The sequence below is a fragment of the Lutzomyia longipalpis genome, chromosome 1 (genome assembly GCF_024334085.1).
Source record: "Lutzomyia longipalpis isolate SR_M1_2022 chromosome 1, ASM2433408v1".
NCBI classification, from domain to species: Eukaryota; Metazoa; Arthropoda; class Insecta; order Diptera; family Psychodidae; genus Lutzomyia; species Lutzomyia longipalpis.
Genome location: NC_074707.1, coordinates 40597653 through 40619458, shown reverse-complemented (window position 1 = coordinate 40619458; position 21806 = coordinate 40597653). Strand labels below are relative to the sequence as shown.

General features: G+C 36.1%; 2 protein-coding genes across 30 annotated transcripts in view; one reads left to right on the top strand and one right to left on the bottom strand.

Annotated features, from left to right (window-relative positions):
- Positions 1-21806, top strand: part of LOC129787317 (polypyrimidine tract-binding protein 2) — a 393752-nt gene that overhangs the window by 289749 nt on the left and 82197 nt on the right. The window lies entirely within an intron of this gene.
- On the bottom strand, positions 18506-19294 carry LOC129787368 (uncharacterized). Its single transcript, XM_055822908.1, has 3 exons — positions 19178-19294; positions 18937-19077; positions 18506-18805 (listed from the first exon to the last, which is right to left on the bottom strand). Exons 1-3 carry the CDS (start codon positions 19227-19229, stop codon positions 18597-18599), a joined length of 402 nt encoding a protein of 133 aa, XP_055678883.1. The 5' UTR covers positions 19230-19294; the 3' UTR covers positions 18506-18596.

Sequence of the window (21806 nt, the reverse complement as noted above, 5' to 3'; positions counted from 1 at the left end):
GACTTAACCTACACACTTAAAAGATCCTTAACACCTTCCTCTTGGGAGCTTTTCTCAAATGCAGCACATTCAATTGGCAATTTGCAAACGAGTGGTGCTGTGAGCTTTGGTTTGTTCCAATTTAATTCGTGGTTGCATTTTTAATTAAACTCACGCCCACAGCCCCCACATAAACCCCCGAGCTTTGCGGAAAGTGGGTGAGTGAGTGGGGGCGGAAAGTGTCACCCATTTATGCGAAAAGCAGCTTTGAGCTTTTATGCTCAAAGTAAGGGGGCTGGTTTGGAGTGTCAGTTTAGCAGGTGCGAGTGGAAGCATCGGGTGGGGATTGCATTAAATTATTAATGCTAATGAGTGGTATGTTAATTAAGTGAATGGAAATGAGCACAAACAGGAGTTGTGGCATTACTTCCACAGCCCTGCACTCACATGATTCGGATGCACGTGCAAAATTGGGTTAGATACGGGTGCAGGGCTGTGTCCATTTTGTGGAAATGGATTGCATTATGTGGCAGCATATAGAGAGGAGCCCCCTTTTTTGGCATCCGCCCTTCCCCCCTGATAGTGCTGTGAACGCTAAATTGAGGTCTATGTCTCTCTGTGCGGTGTGGCAAAATGATGACTAAAGTTGGGAGACATCACACAAATATTCCAGCCACTTCAAATGGATGCCCAAAGCTAATGATTGCCCGGCATCATCGAATTGACACACCATCATCATCTCTCTAGCGTTATATATGCAAATCCACATAACCCCCCTTCGTCCTGCCAAAGCTCTAAACCCATAGACAGGGCGATCATCCCAGTTTGTCCCAAAAGTCTTTCATACAACTCAAAATCCGCCCACATCAACCCAGACACATCAAACACATCATTTTAATGTGCTGAATATATGCAAAGTGTCCTCCATTTGAAACACTTTCGGTTGATTCAACTATTTTCACCATTCGCTTCTCCTCTTTGTACTCAGGGATCACACGAGAGGAGGCAAAAGCTCCACACACATGGTAATGGGTTTTGCAACACTGATAAACACAAAAGGGTGGACAAAGCTCTCTCTCGAAATATATAATATGCAAGGATTCCCCATGAATAGGGATCTTCTTTTGGGATAAATTAAATGTGCGGCTGTTGAGTTGCTGATTCAAGGGAAATCCTCATTTCACAAGGTACTTAATTTGAAAAGAGAAATTAAGGGATTCGCTCGCTTCATGTGATTCCTCATTTTCTCATGCAAAAGCGAAATATGTAGTGGTTGAAGTTTGTGGAAAATCTGTAAAATTGCGTTGAATTGCAAACTAATCCACAAATTTTCTATATTCAATTCTTGAATTAAGTTAAGAAAATTTTCTCGAATTTTATTTATTTGATAATTATATATCAGATTTGATTAGAAATAAATTTCTTTGTCAAAGAAAAAAATATATTAGGGGTGATTTTGGTGAATTTTTATTAAAATGAGGTTGAAATTTTAATTAATTTTGACCCTTCTTTTAACCTCTAATCCGACCATTTAAAATTTTTAGGCCCAAAAAAATAAATGTAATTAATTATACTCTCTGCCTCTTTAGATTTTGGACTTACATAAATCTCGCTTTAACTGAAAAATTTTAAATGAAAAAATATGTTATTTGTCTCACTGACTGAGAAAAGTATTAGTCTTAATCTTAAGTTTATTAGCTTTCTTACAAAAATTTATTATTCGTTTTGAGCAAAGGTTGGGCTTTTGACGTATTTTATATGTACAAACGAAAAACCTTCAAAGCTCAAAAGCTTAGTTTATTCATAACATTTTTTAAATACTGCAGGAAATTTAAAATTATAACAAAAATACAGATTTTTTTTAAAAAAATATTCATCAACAATTAATTATTCCCTCGAAGACTACAACATTGTTTAATTTCCAAATACATATTCTGGGAAAATTTAAATAATTTTTGCACATAAATAGTACGAATTTCGCTCTTGTTTGCCTTTGAAATTTAAATCCATTGAATTCAGCAAAAATAGAAATTGTATTTCAATGCTTATTCTAACGAAAGAGAGGGAGAAAGAGTAACTTCCTAAAAGCTGAATGCAAAAACCATCCCCCAAAGAGTTGGGGTATTAATTACCACAAACCCACTGGGGACTAATTTAATGCAAATTACTCTCTCGGTTGGAATAATAGAAAAAGAAATGATGGTTGAGGCAAAAGTTTATCGAGATAGTGCTTGCACAAAGGAGCGAGGTATTTGAATATTATAAATGATTTAGTGCAACACATTGTGCAATACTTCTAATAAAAGTACCATAATGTTAAATTTATTTCCTTTTTTTTCCTCCTTCACATCCCCTCAGTCAGGTTTCTTGTAAAATTTTGCATTTTATCATGAAAAGTAGATTTTCTCTCATTTTCACAACCATGGAGTGTACAAAGCTCGAAAGAACACGAATCTATTTGGATGTTTATACTGCGCGAAATTCTTCTCGGAAAGGGAGATTTTCATGGCAAACACCCACCCCGCCTTGTGCTTTGGTGCTTATATCGTCACTTTGTACTTTTATCCGGCATACCACAGAAAACCAAAAACTCAATCCCACCCCCGCAACAACCCCCAACCCTCCCTTGTGGTGGTAGTCTCTCTTCACTGGTACACAATGAATGTAGGGATAATTTTGTCAACGCGATACAATCTCCAAAAAGGCAGTCATCATACAACCCCTCGGAATCGTGTGCCAAAAAGCTCCACTACACCACCCTCCCACCCCCGCGTTGTAGTAGGAGAGAATCCAAAGAGGCAAAATGGTAATTTTACACCGACATGAAAATGCTTTAAATGAAAATTCTTACTTGTTGACTGTTAATGTAATAAATGTATATTTATGCAGAATATATACGTAGCACTTTGTGCCAAAAGCCATATATAGAGGGGAGATAATTTAGTGTTTCGTAAATATGGCTAACCAAGCGTTATCATACAAATTATGGCTGGAAAAATCGCGTGATGTTTGCACAGAATTTGTCTCTACCTCACGCGGTGTACGTACAAGCTGCCCTGTGTATGAAAAAAAATTATACAACCCTCATCCCTCAATTTGAGACGAAATTCCGCGAAATCGAGGGGTCACACACAAGGTGATATTGCCAGGGGGTTGTGCTTAAGAAGGGCGATGGGCGTAAGATTCTTGATTATTCGCTTTGTTTCAATTTTCACGGAGATTTAACAACTCTGATAAGTGGAAACAAGGGGCTATTCATTAGCCGAATATTTTAAGTTTCTTATCGAATACTATTATGGATTATTTCGTAATAATCCGTATTCCTTTTTATCCTACGTGAAAACGTGCTTAACTTTGGAAAATAATCTCATGGCGAGTTTTCCCAGAGGATTTCCCCTACAAGTGCTAAATCAAATGAAAGATAATTAAAAATGCTACAAAATCATATAAGTTAAAACTGCGGTTACGTACAATATTGGAGAAATGGAAAGCAAAAGAACAGTTCAATGCTGGAAAATCTTGCGAGTTTTCCACCGTAAGAAAATGGTTTAAATATATATTATTAGGTCTTTAAATAGCTTTCATATGACATAGAAAGGAATTTTCTGGAATAAGAATAGAAATAATTTTATTTATTTTTATTTATTTTTTTATTCTAGAATTAAATTAAGAAGAAAATCATAGAAGTTTGCACCCGATTTGATATAATATGAGAAAATTCGTATATTTCCCTGCGCTTTTCCGGGAAGTGACCACGCTTTTCTTGAGTCTTTGACAATGCCCTATGATATTTTAAAAATTAAATTTGGTTACTTCTTTGGGGACTAATTCTTCAGATTGTGAATACCTTCTTATTTGGAAAATTAGCCAAGACAACCAATAAAACAATTTTATCTTACGTAACATTCGAATTGCTTTGACAAAAATATCCTTTGATAAAAATAATCGTCCATCTAATCGATTTATTGCTAATTGACTACCAATCCATGTATAAATCTTAAAGTAACCACAATGTCTTGGATTTTAGCAATATCAAACTAATAACCTTATTCCATCTTTGAAGTAGGATGCTTAAATGTACGTATATAACCTATTGTGGCTGTATTCAGAGACAAATATTGATGCCCTCAAACCATCTTATATGGACTTGATATGGTTACCTTGGCTACACCACGATATATCCTATTGGTATGCCGCTTCTTGGATGCACAATGCGAATGGTGGCATCTTCGGTCTTAAGAATCACACAACCTTAGATAAATTTATACATTATTCCCATGATGTAGGAGCTTTGAGCGGGTGGGGGTGACGTGGGGGGTTGCGTGGGGAACCTCTGTGGTTAAGAGGATCCCCTGTGTAGTCTATATGTGTATTTATATATAGCTCTCATGCTCCATTTGGTGTATGCCACGGAGAGAGAGACAGAGTGTTTGTAATATGCAGAGACTCGAGCACCTGCCGTGGTTGGATTGTAATGCTGTGGCGTAGTGTAAGGTGTGGGTGGGGTAGACAATGATGGAAATGTGGTTAAAATTTCACTCTCAGAAGCACAAAAGAGACACATTCGCATGCAACATGGAGCAGGAGGAGGGGGTTGGTATGAAAGATGGGGCAGCTATGGGCAAAAACTACCCGCTACATCATCATTGTGCAACAAAAAAGCCAGTTCAGGGAAGAAGAATGTTGAGAAAATTGTTCCATTCTCCGGGATATGCCACAGCATTACGTTGCTTCCTTGTTCACAGGGTGCACAGGGATTCAAGTGTACCGGTGCTCTTCTCCTTTTTTTTGTAGTATACCTCTTGCAAAAGAATTTAGCCATCGCGTCAGGCGGGAAGCTAGATGACGATGGGGGAAGCAAGTAAAATTGTGAATTATAGCACAACCTGATACTCTGTGTTTAAAATTGCATAAATTTCTCTCATATGAGAGGAGAATTCTTTCATGACCTCCCCACCCGCCGTATCATCAGCGTCATCAGCTTCTATCCGTCGTTATATGGATACAATACATTGAATTCAAATTACACCCCGAAGGAAAATCTATTGAGAAATTCTCTGAAGAAACTCGCAGAGTTTGGGGATGGTGTAACGACAAAAAGAAAATCTCTCACATTGCGAGATTTTCCATTGATGTAAAGTTTTCGGCAATGGGGCCGCCGGGTGCTAATGAGTTTCCCTCGCGCTCCCTCTTTTGGTTATGTCAATCAACACCAGTTGTTTGCCATTAAATTTAGCAAACCTTAAGTCGATATGCTGCCAATCTCTGGTGCGCACAAAATGTTTTACTGTTTTGTAATACGATCCACCAAAACCCAGAAGCATGCTTTTAGTGAGGCATACACAATCCATCCCACCCACTCCCCCAGTTAATTAGTCGACTCTTCGATTTTTCACCCAACTCTATCCCGTAATTAGCATACTCTGTAGCCTCGCAACAGCTTCATCGACTTCCCATGAATGTGCATAAACCCCACCCCCACACGGTTGGGGTGTGGAGCTTTTGGGGGGTAGTTTAAAAGGAACTTTTGACGCACACACAAAAAAACACAGAGAATGTTCCAAAGTAGAAAAAGACTCTGAAAAAAAGAGAGAAGCCCTCTCCGTGGACTTTGTGTACACAATGAAGAAAAGTCCGAGTCACTTTCTTGTTGTTCTTTGCTTCACCAGTGTTGGGAATTCAATGGGGTTTACTTAAATTAATCAAGGAGAAAATGTTTCAAAAGAAAAAGGTTTATTCTTTAGTGAGTCTAATGTAATGGATTTTTTTCCTTTAATTATGTCAGTGTCTCCCAAGTAATTAGTTTTCAATGCTTGTTTTTTTGTACTTACAACGGTTTTCTCAAGGAAAAGTTAGTTTGATGTTGCACCGTGGAAGATTATGTTTTGGTTGTTTCAATGCGAGATTAATTATGGTGCTATGCAGGAAAAGAATGTCAAGAAAAAATGATCATGACATTTTTCCTGACATTTTTTTGTCATTCCATCTCACTCCCACTAATGTATTTTCCTATCTTTCGTCTTTCTCCTACGCATGGTGACGACATTTTTTTTTCATGGCATGCTTTTTTTCTTGCGCACAACATGTTTTTATTTCCTTGAATTTTCTCAAAATTTGGGGATATTTTCCCCAAAGAAAAGTGGAAAATGCTTAGCTAAAGAGCCCACAGTGCAGGAAAACAGTGAAAAGTGGAAATTTATGGTCATTTAGCGGTCAAATATGTGAAAATGCGCGAAGTGAAAAATCAAAACATTCTTTCCCTGACCAATTTTTATGAGATATTTTTCTGTATTTTCACGACACAAATCACTTCCTGCAGGTTTTTTGGACCTTCCCACAGGTCATCTGCATAGGGTAGGTCGGCTTGGGGTCAGGGAAATGCTTCGGAAAAACTTTGTCCGGGACTGAATGTTTTGCTGTCGAACTTCACTATTTTCACTTATTTGCCGATAAATACCCACGATTTTCCACTTTTCACACTTTCACAGGCACTAAGAACACTTCCACAAGTCGCTTTTCACTTTTCCCGAGCTAAAATATCACAATTTACAGAGAAAATTGCAGAAAACTAACAAATACGTTGACTTCACAAGAGCTGGAAAAAGAATGTCAAAAAAAAAACATTTTCCTGCGACATTCTCTTTCAAGCACTTGCGTAGTCAACACGTTTCTTATTTTTCGTCAATTTTCTCTGTAAATTGTGATATTTTAGCTCGGGAAAAGTGAAAAGCGGCTTGTGGAAGTGTTTTAAGTGCCAGAGAAAGTGTGATAAGTGGAAAATCGTGGGCATTTATTGGCAAAATAAGTGAAAACTGTGCAGTTTCTACAGCAAAACATTCACTCGCGGACCAGTTTTTCCGTGTTCAGGAGTTTTTTGGACGATCCAGGAAGCATTTCCCTGATCCCACACAGACCTTCCGTGTGCAGATGACCTGTAGGAAGGTCCAAAAAACCTGCAGGAAGTGATTTGTGTGGTGAAAATCCGAAAAAGAATCTCGTAAAAATTGATCAGTGAAAGAATGTTTTGATTTTTACTTCGTACATTTTCACATATTTGGCCCATAAATGACGGTAATTTTCCATTTTTCACTGTTTTCCTGGCCCTGTGGACTCTTTAGCTAAGCATTTTCCACTTTTCTTTGAGGAAAATATCCCCAAATGGTGAGAAAATTCAAGGAAATAAAAACAGTTGTGTGCAAGAAAAAAAGCATGCCATGAAAAAAAAAGATGTCGGAAACATGCGTGAGAGAAAGACGAAAGATAGGAAAATACATTGGTGGGAGTGAGATGGAATGACAAAAAAATGTCAGGAAAAAATGTCATGATCATTTTTACTTGACATTCTTTTCCTGCATAGCACCATTAATTCAGCAGAATTTCTGAAGGAAAAGTAATTTTCTCAATTTTCTTTTTTAATTTCTTAAGATTTCTTTGTGTACAAAAGTTTGTTTTTGTAAAAATTGTATACAGCCTGAGTGAAAAATAATCTTATGCCTACTTTTAATTAAAGTACTAAAGTCTGTTTAAAAAAAATTGAGTCTAGCCTAAAAGAAACTTAAGCTTTGTTAAGAAAAAATCAGTCTAGCTTCAAAGACCTAGGCCCAACGGATCTAGCTAAAATATTAAAGACAGTCCTCATTCAATATTCGAATGTTTCACGAATATTTCGAAAGAATTATAAAATCATCTTGAATTACAAATTAAATCTAACTTTATTATATTGCCCAAAACGCCCAAAACCGTTTAAAAAAAATAACGATCTTGAAGGATTTTTTGTTATCCTTTTTCATGAACTTTGTAAAAAAAAATCAGGCTAAATATTGCCTAAATTATCTTCTCCGCCGACTTGCTGGTAACCAGAGTCAGTTTTAGGCCTAAAATTAAACTAATTAACGAACCCCTAGAACCTCAATTTAAGACTTAAACTCCTCTTTGAAATTATTTATTAATTTTTTTACAATCTTTAATAATTCTCTCTCAAAAAGGAGCCCTTAAATTTCCAGAAATACTTCCCATAGAGCAGAGAGGCATGTTATGAGAAAACCCCATCAACACAGGGCGTTTAAAGGGGTGAAGGCAGAAGACAGGAGTGTGGGTTTTGTGTGCGGTTTTATGCAGCGTCGCCAAGAAATAACTACACATAACACACACGATGTTTTCTCTCTTCCCCCGTGGCGCGTCTCATTCTATTTAAGTTGCTGCTGGAGCAATATATCACGCAACATAATGCAGTAATTAAAACTTTTTGCAGCAACACATACACATCATAAAAGTAAATCATACAGTATAGGAGCATGCGAGGGATGAATGGGTTGAATGAGGTGAAGATGTTGATAAAAATATAATAGAGCGACTCTCACAATTGAAACACATACACCAAATTATTATTACTCTTTCCAATTAACTTGATGCTCTCTGTGTGAATGTCGAGGGGGTTGTTTTGTGTACCCCCTCGCCCGCAATAATGGGACACATGGGATGCAGCTTTTTTTTTGTTTGAGTACTTTGGTGTGTATCCGGTAGTTGTTGTGACACTTGAAAAAAGCACATAAATACCTACATAGCAAAATTGCATTGATGAATTAATTAAACATTGCATCACAGATAACTCATCGATATGCAATCTATATGGGGCATTTACATTTTATGTTAATTTATTCATAATTGAAATTATATGCATATTTTTGCATTTTGCATCCATTAATAATCTCTGTTGATTTTTATGTGTACCACCACCGCTAGGGTTGTGGCTTTATAGCCACCCTACATGCGTGGTTCCTCAATTTTCCAATTAATTATGCGGTTTTCCATGAGTGTGTATAGAAGGGGTTGAAGTCTGACGTATTTGCGGTAATTCACATGGTTAACTTCCACTCTTTAGCAATGTAAAGCAAATGCAAACTAGCTGCTATTTTCAACTTAAATTAAATGTAAAATGTTAACCCCTTTAGGGCTGGACTTTATTCAACAAATAAATAAGAAAGTTTTTATTGAAAAATTGCATTTTTATAATTTTTATTTTATCCTTGTTAATCCTGTGAGCTTTTAATCCAAGTTTTCCTAAGAATTTGCGAAGTTTTACTTCAAAATTCTTTAGAAAAGTAATTTCTTAACCAAAATTCTTGAAATTTTGCGTAAGAAGTTCTAAAATTCTTACTTTAAGCTCCATCTTGATCTCAAAATTAATTTACATAACACCAGCAGAAAGTCATAATCCTTGTACATCTGCTACATAATTCAATTATGTAGTAAAAGCTCCTCGTTATTATCAATCATCTTCCTATTAAATTGATTTATTAGTAATCTCCACCAGGTTTCAATTTCAATCAGATATTAAACTATATACGAAACATCATAAAAGCTCCCATCGAAAGCTCCATGATATTTTAAATAGAAAATACATAAATTTCCCAGAGATGTTATTTGTAGAAATTTCAATTTATAATAAGAAATCTACGGGAGAAATGCAATATAATTGTCAGTTAATTGATTGAGAAAGCAGCACATCCTGGGTGCAAAGTTGAACTTGAGGTTGTGTGGTACACGTCAATTGTGGAGCGTTCTGGGGGGTGGGTTGTGAAATTATTGTTGTTGATAAAGTTTTCTCGTAAAATTACTAGTTTTGACATAATTATGCTGAAATACGGTGGGGAAATTGCTATGCTCGCATAGCAACTTCTTCGCTAGGCATGGAAATATGTGTTTGAACACCTTGCGGTTCACGTCACAGTTGAATAAAGTCAGCAAAATGTGGGTGTTTGGAGTGTGTGGAGGATGATGTACTCTCATGAAAATATTTTACGCATTCCAACTCCTTTTTGTTCAAACTCAAAAGGAGAGATGATGTACGGATATAGGTCGCTCTATGTATGGGGTTGATTATATATCCCTTCCAACACTCACACGCGCGCGGGTGTAATTTCTAAGTCTCGTAATTTACGGCTCCATATTGTTGCCTTGCCTAATGCATATACTCGACGGGGTTGTGAAAAAAGCTCCCTTTTAGCTTTAGGGGTCTGGTGGTGGTTGTGTAAAGAGGTATGAGCAACTAGGCCAATCTGATAGCAACCACTTTGACACACGCACAGACATTTATTATATTGCACACACATTAGAGCGAGGGACGCGCTCTTGACTACGTGTGGTCTAACTTTTATATATAACGTCGTTATGAATATTAGATGGTGTTTTGTTGATATGTTTATAAATTTATTATGACACACTCAGCATAACTCTGAAATATTCAAATTAATGTCTATTCATACGCATTGTAAACCTGTTGTTACAGCAACACCCCCAGCTGCGTAAGCTCTCCACCCCCCGAGAACAAAGGGCGGAGATAGGCGGGAGGGTGGAAATCATTACACAAAAAATAGGTTGGAAAAAATGTGACGTGATGAGTAAATTTCGATGATGAACTCGGAAATTATACGTCTACTTTTAATGTCTCCCATTAGTGAACACTTTATTGTTGTGTTGTTCACGTTGTATTCACCCCCAAATAGCCACCCTCCTCTTTGTCTCTCTTTTTTCACCCTCATTTTCTCTTCCATTTCCCACCACCATGCGGGGTCTCTCCGTTTTTTTTTTCGGGGGAGTGTGACAAAACCGCCCTTAGAACGGCGAAAAAGCACCCCAAACCATCCCCAAATTGGATCTCACTGTTTTTTTCTCAATATCCCAACCCCCAGCCAGTCTTCCCTTCACATCATCCTTCACTCATACCGCAAAAGCCCTAATGGTAATGTCTCTGAACTGATTTACTTAATGGTGCCATCAAAAATTGATTTCATCATAAATTTATCAATAATTAATTTATCCATTGAGCCAGGATCCCGCGCCGTCGATGGTGCGACAAATATTCGAATTTATTATGTCACAGAAGAGATATTAGCATTATTCATGTGATACTGGGGCTGTCCTTTTCCCTGCCACATAGTGCCTCCATCATTTCCAATACAAATTGCTCTTCGTTTATACGATTTTAGTATATGGGGCGCCCTTTTCTCTGCCCTCATAGTTACCACCCACCAAATTACACGATTTTAACAATGATAGAGGCGTGATGTCTTTCAAGCGAGGGAGGGTTGTTGAAGGCAAATTATGGGAATTTTCAATTACCCAGACATTCCGACGACTCCTCTAAACATCCTCGAAGCGTCTTTTTCGTTTATCGCGTGTATTTTGAGTCTATTAAAAATGTTTTGATTTTATCCATTTAACCGAGAAAGTTAATTATATACTCTGTTTAAATTGAACTTGCACCGAGGTTACGCCTTTATGTAGCCAGTAATGGTCCCAATGGGAAAGTTTTGCTTGAAATTTTCAGCCAATGAGGGAGTTTTTCCAGACAGATTCTTCTTATTATTTATTTTCCTTTCAATTTATTAAAATTCTTTAAAAAAATTTACTTCTTTTGGTTCCTAAGATTTTTCGAAGTTAAAAAAGAAATGTAAAATGTAAGGAATATAATTTTAATCTTTAGAAAATGATTAAATAAATTAAAACGTAGATTAAAAGAGAAATAAATAATAAATAATGGGGTAGATTCTGATAAAAATCTTTTCTTTTCTAACAGCTTAAAAGTTTATTCTAAGATTTTGACAGATGGAGTTTTTAAATTGTTCTGTTGTCGTTTCATAAAATAAAAACAAAGAATTAGCTGTTTCAGAAAACAGTCAGAAAGAACTTTAAAGAGCCCTAGAAAAGTAATTTTCTTTCAAAAATCCGTTTAAAGAAAAAAAAAGTCAAAATCCTTTAAAATTTTTCCTAGACTTTCAAAAAATTTTAACTGACGAAGTATAAGGAAAGAAAAGAAAAGATTTTCATACGTCAGACGTTTCAGACGTTGTAAAAAAAAGAAGTGTTAACCCTTTAAGGTTTTTTGGGTCATACGCTGACCCAAACGTGAAACATTTTATTTTTTCAATTATTTATGAATGTAATTGTTTTTCCATGTTACAAATGCATCAAATTCACGCATAAGGGGTCAAAGAAGACGTTCTGACTGAGAAAAGTCCTCTAAAAAAATTCATAGAATAAAAATCGCGATAAAAGAACGCATGTTTCAATATTTTTATGTTTCACGTTGGACGTTAAAGGGTTAAACCTTTAAAAAACGTTTTAAAAGTAAATAAACGTATTTCAAATATTAAAGAAAAAATTCAAAAAACATCCCCTAAAAGAGAATTAATCGTACAATGAAGGAATCCAAAGGCATGTGGTCAGATTAACTACATCAAAAACATCTCTTATGTACCTTAAGGCGAAGTCAGTAAAACTCGAGGTATGGTAGCAAGTAAACGATGAGCAATGGTCGATGAAGTTGCCAATCTACCCACGGAATATTGAAGACATCGTCTGCTCATAAAAGTTGCAATTGTCTCTTTATCTTCTACACCATATAGAACCAATATAGAGAGTTGATGTGGCAAAGTGAAAAAGTAGCCACCAACACGTAGATGATATCACTTAACTTGCAAGACTTCTTTGCCACTTCGCCACTGACTTGGGAAGTTTTGAAAGTTCGGTAAAAGTATGGGTCGAAGAGCAATAATGTCATATATGATTTTAATGTCAACCCCTCATTCAGAGACCGTGTGCTCCTGCTAGACTTTTGCACATCACACCCTCTCCTCAATCCTTTGGGAAGTTTTCCCAATGTGTGTGTGTGAGGTGGATGGCTGTGGCCGATGATGAAGTGTCCAGGAGTAAACCTAACATTTGATAAAACTTTTCCACGAACGTGGTATGGCATACAAATGATTGGGGATGAGAAGACAAAAGGACCACGCGAGCGATCGAGGTGTGTGTGTGTGTGTGTACCCAGGGGGGAGCCACAGAAGGAGAAGAAAAAAAATCTATCTATCTATAGAATCTTGTTGGAACATCCTCCACCACACAAAAGTATATCTGTGGAATTTCCCTCGACACGACATTCTTCCTACGTTTCCACATGTTTTCCCCCGTACACACGGGCGGATAATGAAATTTTCAGCTTGATATGTTTTTCTCAGGGATTCACCCAGACAATCCAATAATAATCTCTATCATGTAACAATGAATATTGGGGGATGGACCCCCGGAAAAGTGCTGCGAGGCGACACAACCTACATACCATTTATATATAATGTAGGTACACACACACAATACCTAACGGAATTTTCTTTTCTCCCAAATGTGTTCAATATTGCGAGTAAATTTGACATTTTTGCGAGAAAACATTCCATTCCCCACATACATACACCCCCTGTATGACCCCATTTGCTATATAGGTTGTGTGGGGGGATATTGAGTAAATTTTCAATACCATAGAAAATGGATTTAGCACTGCACGTGATATCGGGAGAAATGCAATTAAATTTCTTAAGCGTGCGGTGTTGTGTGGAATTTGGGGTGGTTTATCGCTTTCACTAAACTTTTAAATATTGCTGTAAATAATTTTAAAAGACGTGGTACCACGCGAGAAGAAAATGTTGCGAGGAATTAGTTGTAGAACGTTTTGGGGGTTGAGGGACATTGTTTGAGTTTCCCAAGAAAATTAAGAATTTATTAAGTAATTAGTTTACTTAATTTTTTAAAGATATGAATCTTCTTGAAAAATTAATACGATATGGAAGGAAATTAGGGGAAATCAAATGGAAATTGAAAATTTATGTAATCACTGATTATTAAAAAAAATATACATATAAAATTCCTTTCACAGGTAAATTTTAAACTGATTTTGTTAAAATTCAAAGCGTCGCTGGAAAACACAAATAATTGAATATTGAGCAACAAAAATTCTTAAATATTTCTTTATCGTTTATGTAGACTTTTTACAAATTTTTTATACAAGAAAACTATTTTTTCAATGCAAAAAAATACAATAAAAATTATTTCAAAAAATCTATTGAAAAAAAGCTCAAATTTAACATTTTTTTTTCAATAGTAAAAACAATCAAACCCTCTTTACAGTCCTTTTGAAAGCATGTGTGGGGTTTTAAGGTAAAATTAATGTGGGTCATTTTTTTATAAGGTGAAATAACAACCCAATTCTTGTGGCTCTAAAAATTCATTGCCTGTAAAAAGCGCTACAATTTTATAGTGCTTTTTTCGACTTGGTGAAACTTTGACGCCGCAAATGTGCGAAAATACGCAAGAAATGTCGTTAAATGCACTTTTACGATGCGGATACTTAAAAATATTCACACTCAGAAATGTCATTATGTTGTCACCGGGAGCGGGGGAGGGAAATGATGTGCAACACACGCGCGAATGTTTTTTGTACCTTGGTAAAAAAAAAAGTTCACTCCTCCACCAAATGGTTGTAAAAATTTCACACTTCATTGAATATAATAATAAAAGGGAGGAGTCGTGTATCATGTTCATATGAGGGCGGGGGTAGTGCAAAAAAAATTATCACTCCGCGGAAAATGGTTTGAAGTGAGGGGGTGGTGGTGTTCGCGATCTTCCCGCCGTAGTATCAGTTGACTTCACCCCATTATCCACCCAATGAACCATCAGACAAGCCACTTTGTTGTCCACGGAATGGCACTAACCATTCCCTCTCTCTCTTTTTTCTCTACTACCAACAGCTACATACATACATACATTGTATGATATGTGCCCTCCGTGTATGCCTTTATTTATTTATTTGCTGTACGAATGTGTTTATGTCAGTCAACATAACGATTCGCTATGAATTTTTAAGCGTTTACCACGCACATAAATTCCCGTGGAAGCTCTCGCAGTTCTTTATTTGCTCACCCTTGTGCATGGGGATGTTTCCCCTTGAACACAAACCTCCCATAGGGGTGCTTTACATCCCCAACACACACACATACCCATATTTTCCTGATATATTTGTATATCATGTTGAGTAGCAAAAAAAAGCTCCACGCTATGGGGGGAAATGTTGGAAAATGATGACACGATAGGATGTTTCTTGAAGCAACAAAAAAAAAGCTTCGGCAACAAGAAAAGTTCATGGGGGATGTGCAACATGTCGACATTGTGCCGTAAAATTCCCTAAAGAGGTTGGATGATGAGGTGGAGACAACAAGAAATCATTAAAATGTTATGTTCTGCCACTGACATGATTTTTTCACCCTCACAATCATATTGAAGGATCCTCCATACACCCCCAGCATCATCTTAGCAGCTTTTGAGAGCTCTCGAATGCTAAGACTACCCCCCATCTACGTGAAGAAATGTTAATTACAAAATAATCAGGGCTTCAGCAAATGGTGCAACTACTTATTCACTTCAGAAGAACAATTAAATTAATTATCTACCACCCCCTGAGAGCGTGGGCGGAAGGGGCTTAGAAGAGATACATACTTCAATTGAATCCTTTCAATTACCTACGAGAATCTCGAATGAAAATAGTTTTATTTACATAATTAAGCTAAACTTGATGCTTTTTCATCTCTCGGGGTGCATTCAGGAAATAAAAACATTGAAAAGAAAGCTCTAAAGTTCTTGACTTAATGAGGAAAAAAAGCTTTCATCTATAAAATGTATCAGTTCTCATAGAAATTCCTTCTCAGAAAATAAATAAGGATTCCAATTCCGAAGAAAACATTAAGAAATAAATGATCTTTGTAATGTTTCGAGACATCCCACTCACTTCAAAAGTCTTTAAGTTAATCTCTGCAAAATTTACCATAACCTTGTCAGAAGGAAAATCATCAACAAAATACCCAAACTACCTTCAAAAAATAGGGGTGAATGGGGTGAGTTTTTCCTGTGAACAAATTTTTTGTTGTTGAGGTTATTTTTTGAAATTTCCGCAGCTTAACCAGCGGTGCAACCACATTTTTCGTCACCTCCAGTTCTTCCAAACGTTGACGTTGGTGAATGTTTTTGGATTAAATCGTGAGGCTTACTGCTCGCGTGGCATTTAGTGGGTATCACCCACCCATTATTTCGGAGGAAGAGAATGCGATCTCCCATCATCCACAACCATCCTTTCTCACAGAGTTGCCCCATTATTGCCCGTTCTGTGTTTACATGAGGCGTCACCGTTAACGATTTTTCATTATTCCGCCGTTCCACGATGAGCTCACCCGATAAACTTTTCACATCAACGGGGTAAACGCTATCAAAATAATCACACAGTCCCATACACACAGCATCGTGAGTGAGAAAAGTTTCAATGACAGCATAAAGTACATAAAATGTATTTTGTTGATGGATAAAAATAACATTCTCAGTGATTAATTTTATTTTTGCACCCTCCGTCGTTGGTCCTTTTGTTCCGCACCAACTCCTATCAACCATCCCCCTCCCCCGCAATTGGAGCTTTTGCTTTTTGGGGATAGCAAAGAGGATTCGTCGGAAAGCAATGAGTTTTTAGGTCAATTCTCAGGAAATTTCGTCAACAATTTGTACTTTGGTGGGTCATGTAGCTAACCTTTTGTAAATATACTTCGTTTCCTGAATTAAATAATAAGTAAGTAATTCAGGGAATTTCTTACAAATTCGGATATATTGTTAAAAATAGATTCGTTTATAGGATATTTGTTTTAAAAGAATTAATCTAAGGTTTTCAATCTTTGTTCCTCATTGCTAGAACCTCAGTTAAATCTGAAATTGAATACTTTCTGTGGTTAGAATTTTTATTTTTAATTTCATAAAGATAAAAATAAAGAAAAGAATCATTTGGTTTACTAAAATTCCTCTTTTTGAAAAAAAAAGAAGTGAAGAATTAAGGCCCTTAAAACCAAAAAAAATAATAATAAAAAATGAAAAGAATAATAAAAAATAATAATAATCCAATTTTTTCTTATTTTTTTTTTCCACTACGTACTTAAAATTGTAAGCTAGCCAAACAGTCTAATACATTCCTATGTATTCATATGGAATGAATAAATATAATAAATAATAATAATAATAATATTAGAAATTAAAATTTGAAAGCTAGTTGAAAATTAAATATTGAAAAGTAAAAAATAAAATAAAATCAACCCTTTGGCTTCACTAGAATCCCTACTTTCAATGCACTTTACCTAATTGAATTAATATCCTTTCTCGTAGAGATTTTCAATATGAAATACAAATCTCAACAGAGTTCTGATGACAAACTCAATTTGTTTCAGTTGGCAGGTAAATCACCATGGATTTTGCCCAAAGTTTTGTTTATGAATCTCTGGGATTTAGTACCCAGAGGCAATTGCAGAAATTTCCAACTCACCTCAAAATCCTTCCTTTGTGCAACGCGAAGGTGGATTGCAAAAAATACTCAAACACATTTAGCATTTTCACATTTTCACATTGGTTGGAAAAAAGCTCCTCTCACTGTACAACTACCACCCGCGTATTCAATGGATCATTGAGAATATTATATATATTGTGGTGCTGTGTAGGTGTGTGACCAAGAATAACCCCTTGAAAAAAAGCTCATGATGGCGCGAGAGCTTCTCCCTGAAGGGTAATGAGTTACATGCTATTCATTCTCTTTTGCGGTAATCTCCGTGGATAGAATTATCGTGAAATGCAATTTTTCTCTACATACCGGAGCCCACTATAAGTATGTGGGATATGCGGGGGAAAGTGGATGTGTTCATGAGTATGCAGGACTGAGGATATGTCGTAAATTTGTGTCGCATAAAAATGAATGGAATTCAATTACTCATCCACCTCCTTTTTCGCATATGATGTCCTCTCCACGTGCCTCGCGGAGCATATAATGAGGGTGTGCATTGGGGATGACTCTCCAGCGCAAGGTATGCCGCCAACCCGCCCCCTCGTGTGATGATTATATTGGGGTGCGGCTGGGATTGTATATGCCATGCTGGGCAACCTACCCTTCTCCACCATGCAGAAGAGGAAGCGTAACTTCATATTTATGACGCAAGGAGCTTATCCCAGGCGGATGTACAAGAATAAATATATTCAGCATAATGTGGAGAGAAAAGTGTGGCTGGGATTTGTGTTGGGGACGGGGGTTAGGGTTTTTTTTTCCATGGCTCTCTAGTTACCCCAAAGAAGGAGAGAGAGGAGAGAAGGAAAAAAATCCAAGGCCTGGTGAATAAAGTCGTGCGACTAACGTGGAGTTTTTCCTAATGGACAAGCACCGTATAGTGATGTGATTTCATCCATGGCACAAATCCCACCCATTCGTCGCATTCATACACCATGAGCTTCTCCGACATCAAAGAGGATTCACTTGCTATCATACCCCCAATGCTCTAACCAACCCCGTAGGGTCGACCATGGGTCAAAGGGCATGGCCAGGAAGAGGCAAAAGTTCTTTCGAGTGTTTTTTTTCTTCTATATCATCCAACTCTCCAAAACCATTCACATTTCCTGGTAATATAAATTCATACACAAAACATGACGAACCTTGAGATTTCTCAAGGTTTTCTCAGATAGAATCTCTTTTTAATTTACTTAACGAAGATTAAGCAAAATACCCAATTGAAAAGATTTTATAAAAAAATGGGGGTGATGTTTGATTTCCACCCAATTTCCATGCATAGAATTTTCCCAGAACTTTCCAAAGTACATAAAAAGCTTTAAATTTAAGAAAAAAATCATTAAATTAATAAAACAAAATTTATTGCTGCGTAGTATTTGCATTTTATGATGCAACATTAATGTTTAAAGAGCAATGAATCATTTTCGCAGCTTTTTCACAGCGCTATCTTGGCGATAAGAAATGCACCGATAAGTGGAAGAATAGAAAAGAGCCCGGCTGATAGTTGCGGAGAACTGTTGCATAAGTCATTATTGCAAAAAGAACAATGATGTATTTTAGTTCCTGGAGGTAGTGCCTCTGGAGGAACATCACATGTAACAAAATTAGCAGCACAAGTTCTAATGGTTGCAGTTACCGATTCTCCTAAAAAAATCGGAGAAAAAAGATTAGAACGATAAAAAATCTAAGTGAAAATTTGTTAAGAAATCAACATTTTTTGCAGATAAAAATCTTATAAGTTTTATTGCTGATTTACTGAGACAAAACAAACTCACCACCAAGAAATGCTTCCGCAATTGCTTTCAAACATTTTGTATCACTTCCACAGTCAGTTTTTGTGATGTAATCCGTATTTACTGGATCTTCACAAGCTGGGTTAAGCAATGATACACAGTCATAACACACTGTACACATTACTACAAAATAAAAATATCACAAAAATTAAAAATTAAACAAAATCTTTCTCTTTTAATTAAGGAAAACTCAAAATATAGAAGAGATTTAAAAAAAAATTACCTTGAGATATTCCAAAAACAAGGATTGAAGCTAGAAGAAGGTTCTTTGACATTTTTTAAAAAATATTTCTTGACTTGATTTTATTTCACAAAACGTCCAAAGATAAACTGAACAAAATAGTAAGTGCACCAAGTAATTTATATAGAGTTTGAAAGGATGTTATGCACAATACAAGGGCGAAGTACCTAATTGAAGGAAACGCAGAAAACAATTTTAACCCACCCAGTCTTGTAGGGAATCAAAAAAGGATAAAGAATCGCCAAAAATATTCACCATTTTCCACTGGGGTCACAACGAAAAAAGCCAATAAAGTTTTGTAAAAATTCAAAAAAATTGGCCGCCATTCGCCATTTTGTTCATTTCAATGCATGAATCATATGTTTCAATGCTTCGTCATGAGCTTGTCTATGAGAGTTTGACATTTCATTCATTTTTTTTTTTGGAAAAAATAAAAAAAATTGCGTATTTTTTAGTTTAATTATCGTGGTAAATGTGTTTTACGTGTTGATCGAGAGTGATTTTTATATCTGAATACCTGAAGGATGAATTCCCGCACAGCTTGTGACCGTCTCAGCGAGCACATCTCTCGTTACAAAACAAAGCAATCCAAAAACATTGGTCGTGGATCGTCTTGAAGATGGCTTTTACACGAATTGAGAGATCCTCTTCGCTGGAATCCTTTGCGTTTCACACCACCACGACGGACAAGATGATGGATTGCTGGTTTTGTGATTCCCTGGATGATGTCACGCAAAACCTTACGATGTTTCTTGGCACCACCTTTCCCAAGACCTTTTCCACGACCAATGATGTGCTCGCTGAGACGGTCACAAGCTGTGAGGGAATTCATCCTTCAGGTATTCAGATATAAAAATCACTCTTGAACAACACGTAAAACACATTTACCACGATAATTAAACTAAAAAATACGCAATTTTTTTTTATTTTCTCCCAAAAAAAAAATGAAATGTCAAACTGTCATCAACAAGCTCATGACGAAGCATTGAAACATATGCTTCATGCATTGAAAGAGACAAAATGGCGAATGGCGGCCAATTTTTTTGAATTTTTACAAAACTTTATTGGCTTTTTTCGTTGTGACCCCAGTGGAAAATGGTGAATATTTTTGGCGATTCTTTATCATTTTTTGATTCCCTACAAGACTGGGTGGGTTAAAATTGTTTTCTGCGTTTCCTTCAATTAGGTACTTCGCCCTTGTATTGTGCATGACATCCTTTATAAAAATAAATATTTTCAAGTGCTGATAATGCATCGCTTCGCAAAAAGCCGGGTAAGGTGTGCCTCTGACGATTCTGATAACGTTAGCATGAGCTCATATTACCACTTAGGAATCTAAAAAAAATCCTTAAGTGATCTATCTGCTGCATTTATCGAGAGATTGATTTGTTTCTTATATTATTTATTTTATTTATCAATCTAAATAGGGATTTCCCCTCTAATACAGATTCTAGTTTTTAATGAAGTATAAATTTTTAATTAAAATTAAATAGATTGGTCTTTAAAATGTTACTATTTGGAGTATATAAATCAAAAAATAAAAATAACTTAAGTAAGTTCTTAAGTTAGTAAGTAAATAGTTTAAGTTCTTGGAAGAGTAGTCCTAGTTCTGTAAAACTTCTGAAAACTTGTAATAAAAATTAATTTAAAAAGACGGTTTTTCAGTCAGGACTAATTAATTTTTATTTGAAGCCGACGTTTCGATCTTAGAAAAAATCCATTCTTCGATTTTTCAAACCATTTTCCAACCCCTTCCATTAACCCCTGAATTATTAATAAATTTTACATTTTAATTTTTTTTATTTTTTAATATTCCGTGGCCAGTTAATTTTTCATTTTATATACTTCTCTTAATTCTAACACAATAAACCACTTAAAACTTTATATTAAATTTTCATTTCAACTAAAAACATAAACATCTCATAGCGCTATTCTTGCAACCACAATGAAATAAAATATTTATTCTAACTCTTTGTTTTTTCTCTTTTTTCTTGCAGGTGAGTACCAAAATTTTGGGATGAAATTGGCAGTACTATGTGGAATATATAGTTGATCCTTAATTGACAAGGTAAAATCACATCAAGCCCTCGTCCAAAATTCATTGCTGTGTGACAACAATTCTTGGGAATAATTCATTGATATGTTTCAATGGGACTTGAGGGGGAATGGTTAAAAGGGGTGGGTGAGGGTGGGGTACGAATCAGTGTGACATAGTAGACCACACACCGCAATGTATGTCACTGTGGCTCCCGTCATGCTCCATCTGTCTATCTCTCCTTCGAATGTTCATTGGGATCGAATTAATTGACGATGGCTTGGGGGAGGTAACTCTGAGGAATTCAAATGACAACACACATGTACCACACGCTTCTTTTACCCAACCCCTCCGTGTGCAAAAGATCACGCGCTAAGGGAAGAAGTTTTAGTTAGGAGAAATGCTTCAACTTTGGCTTTTACTTTACAGACACGATATTAATTACACTCACAGAGTATTTAATAATTTAATATTAAATTCAATGCATTCAATGAAACGTGTTTGTTTGGGGTTTTTTTTCAATAATTCAACCCCCACAACCCCTTTGATATCTGGGAAAATTTAATTTAATTACTT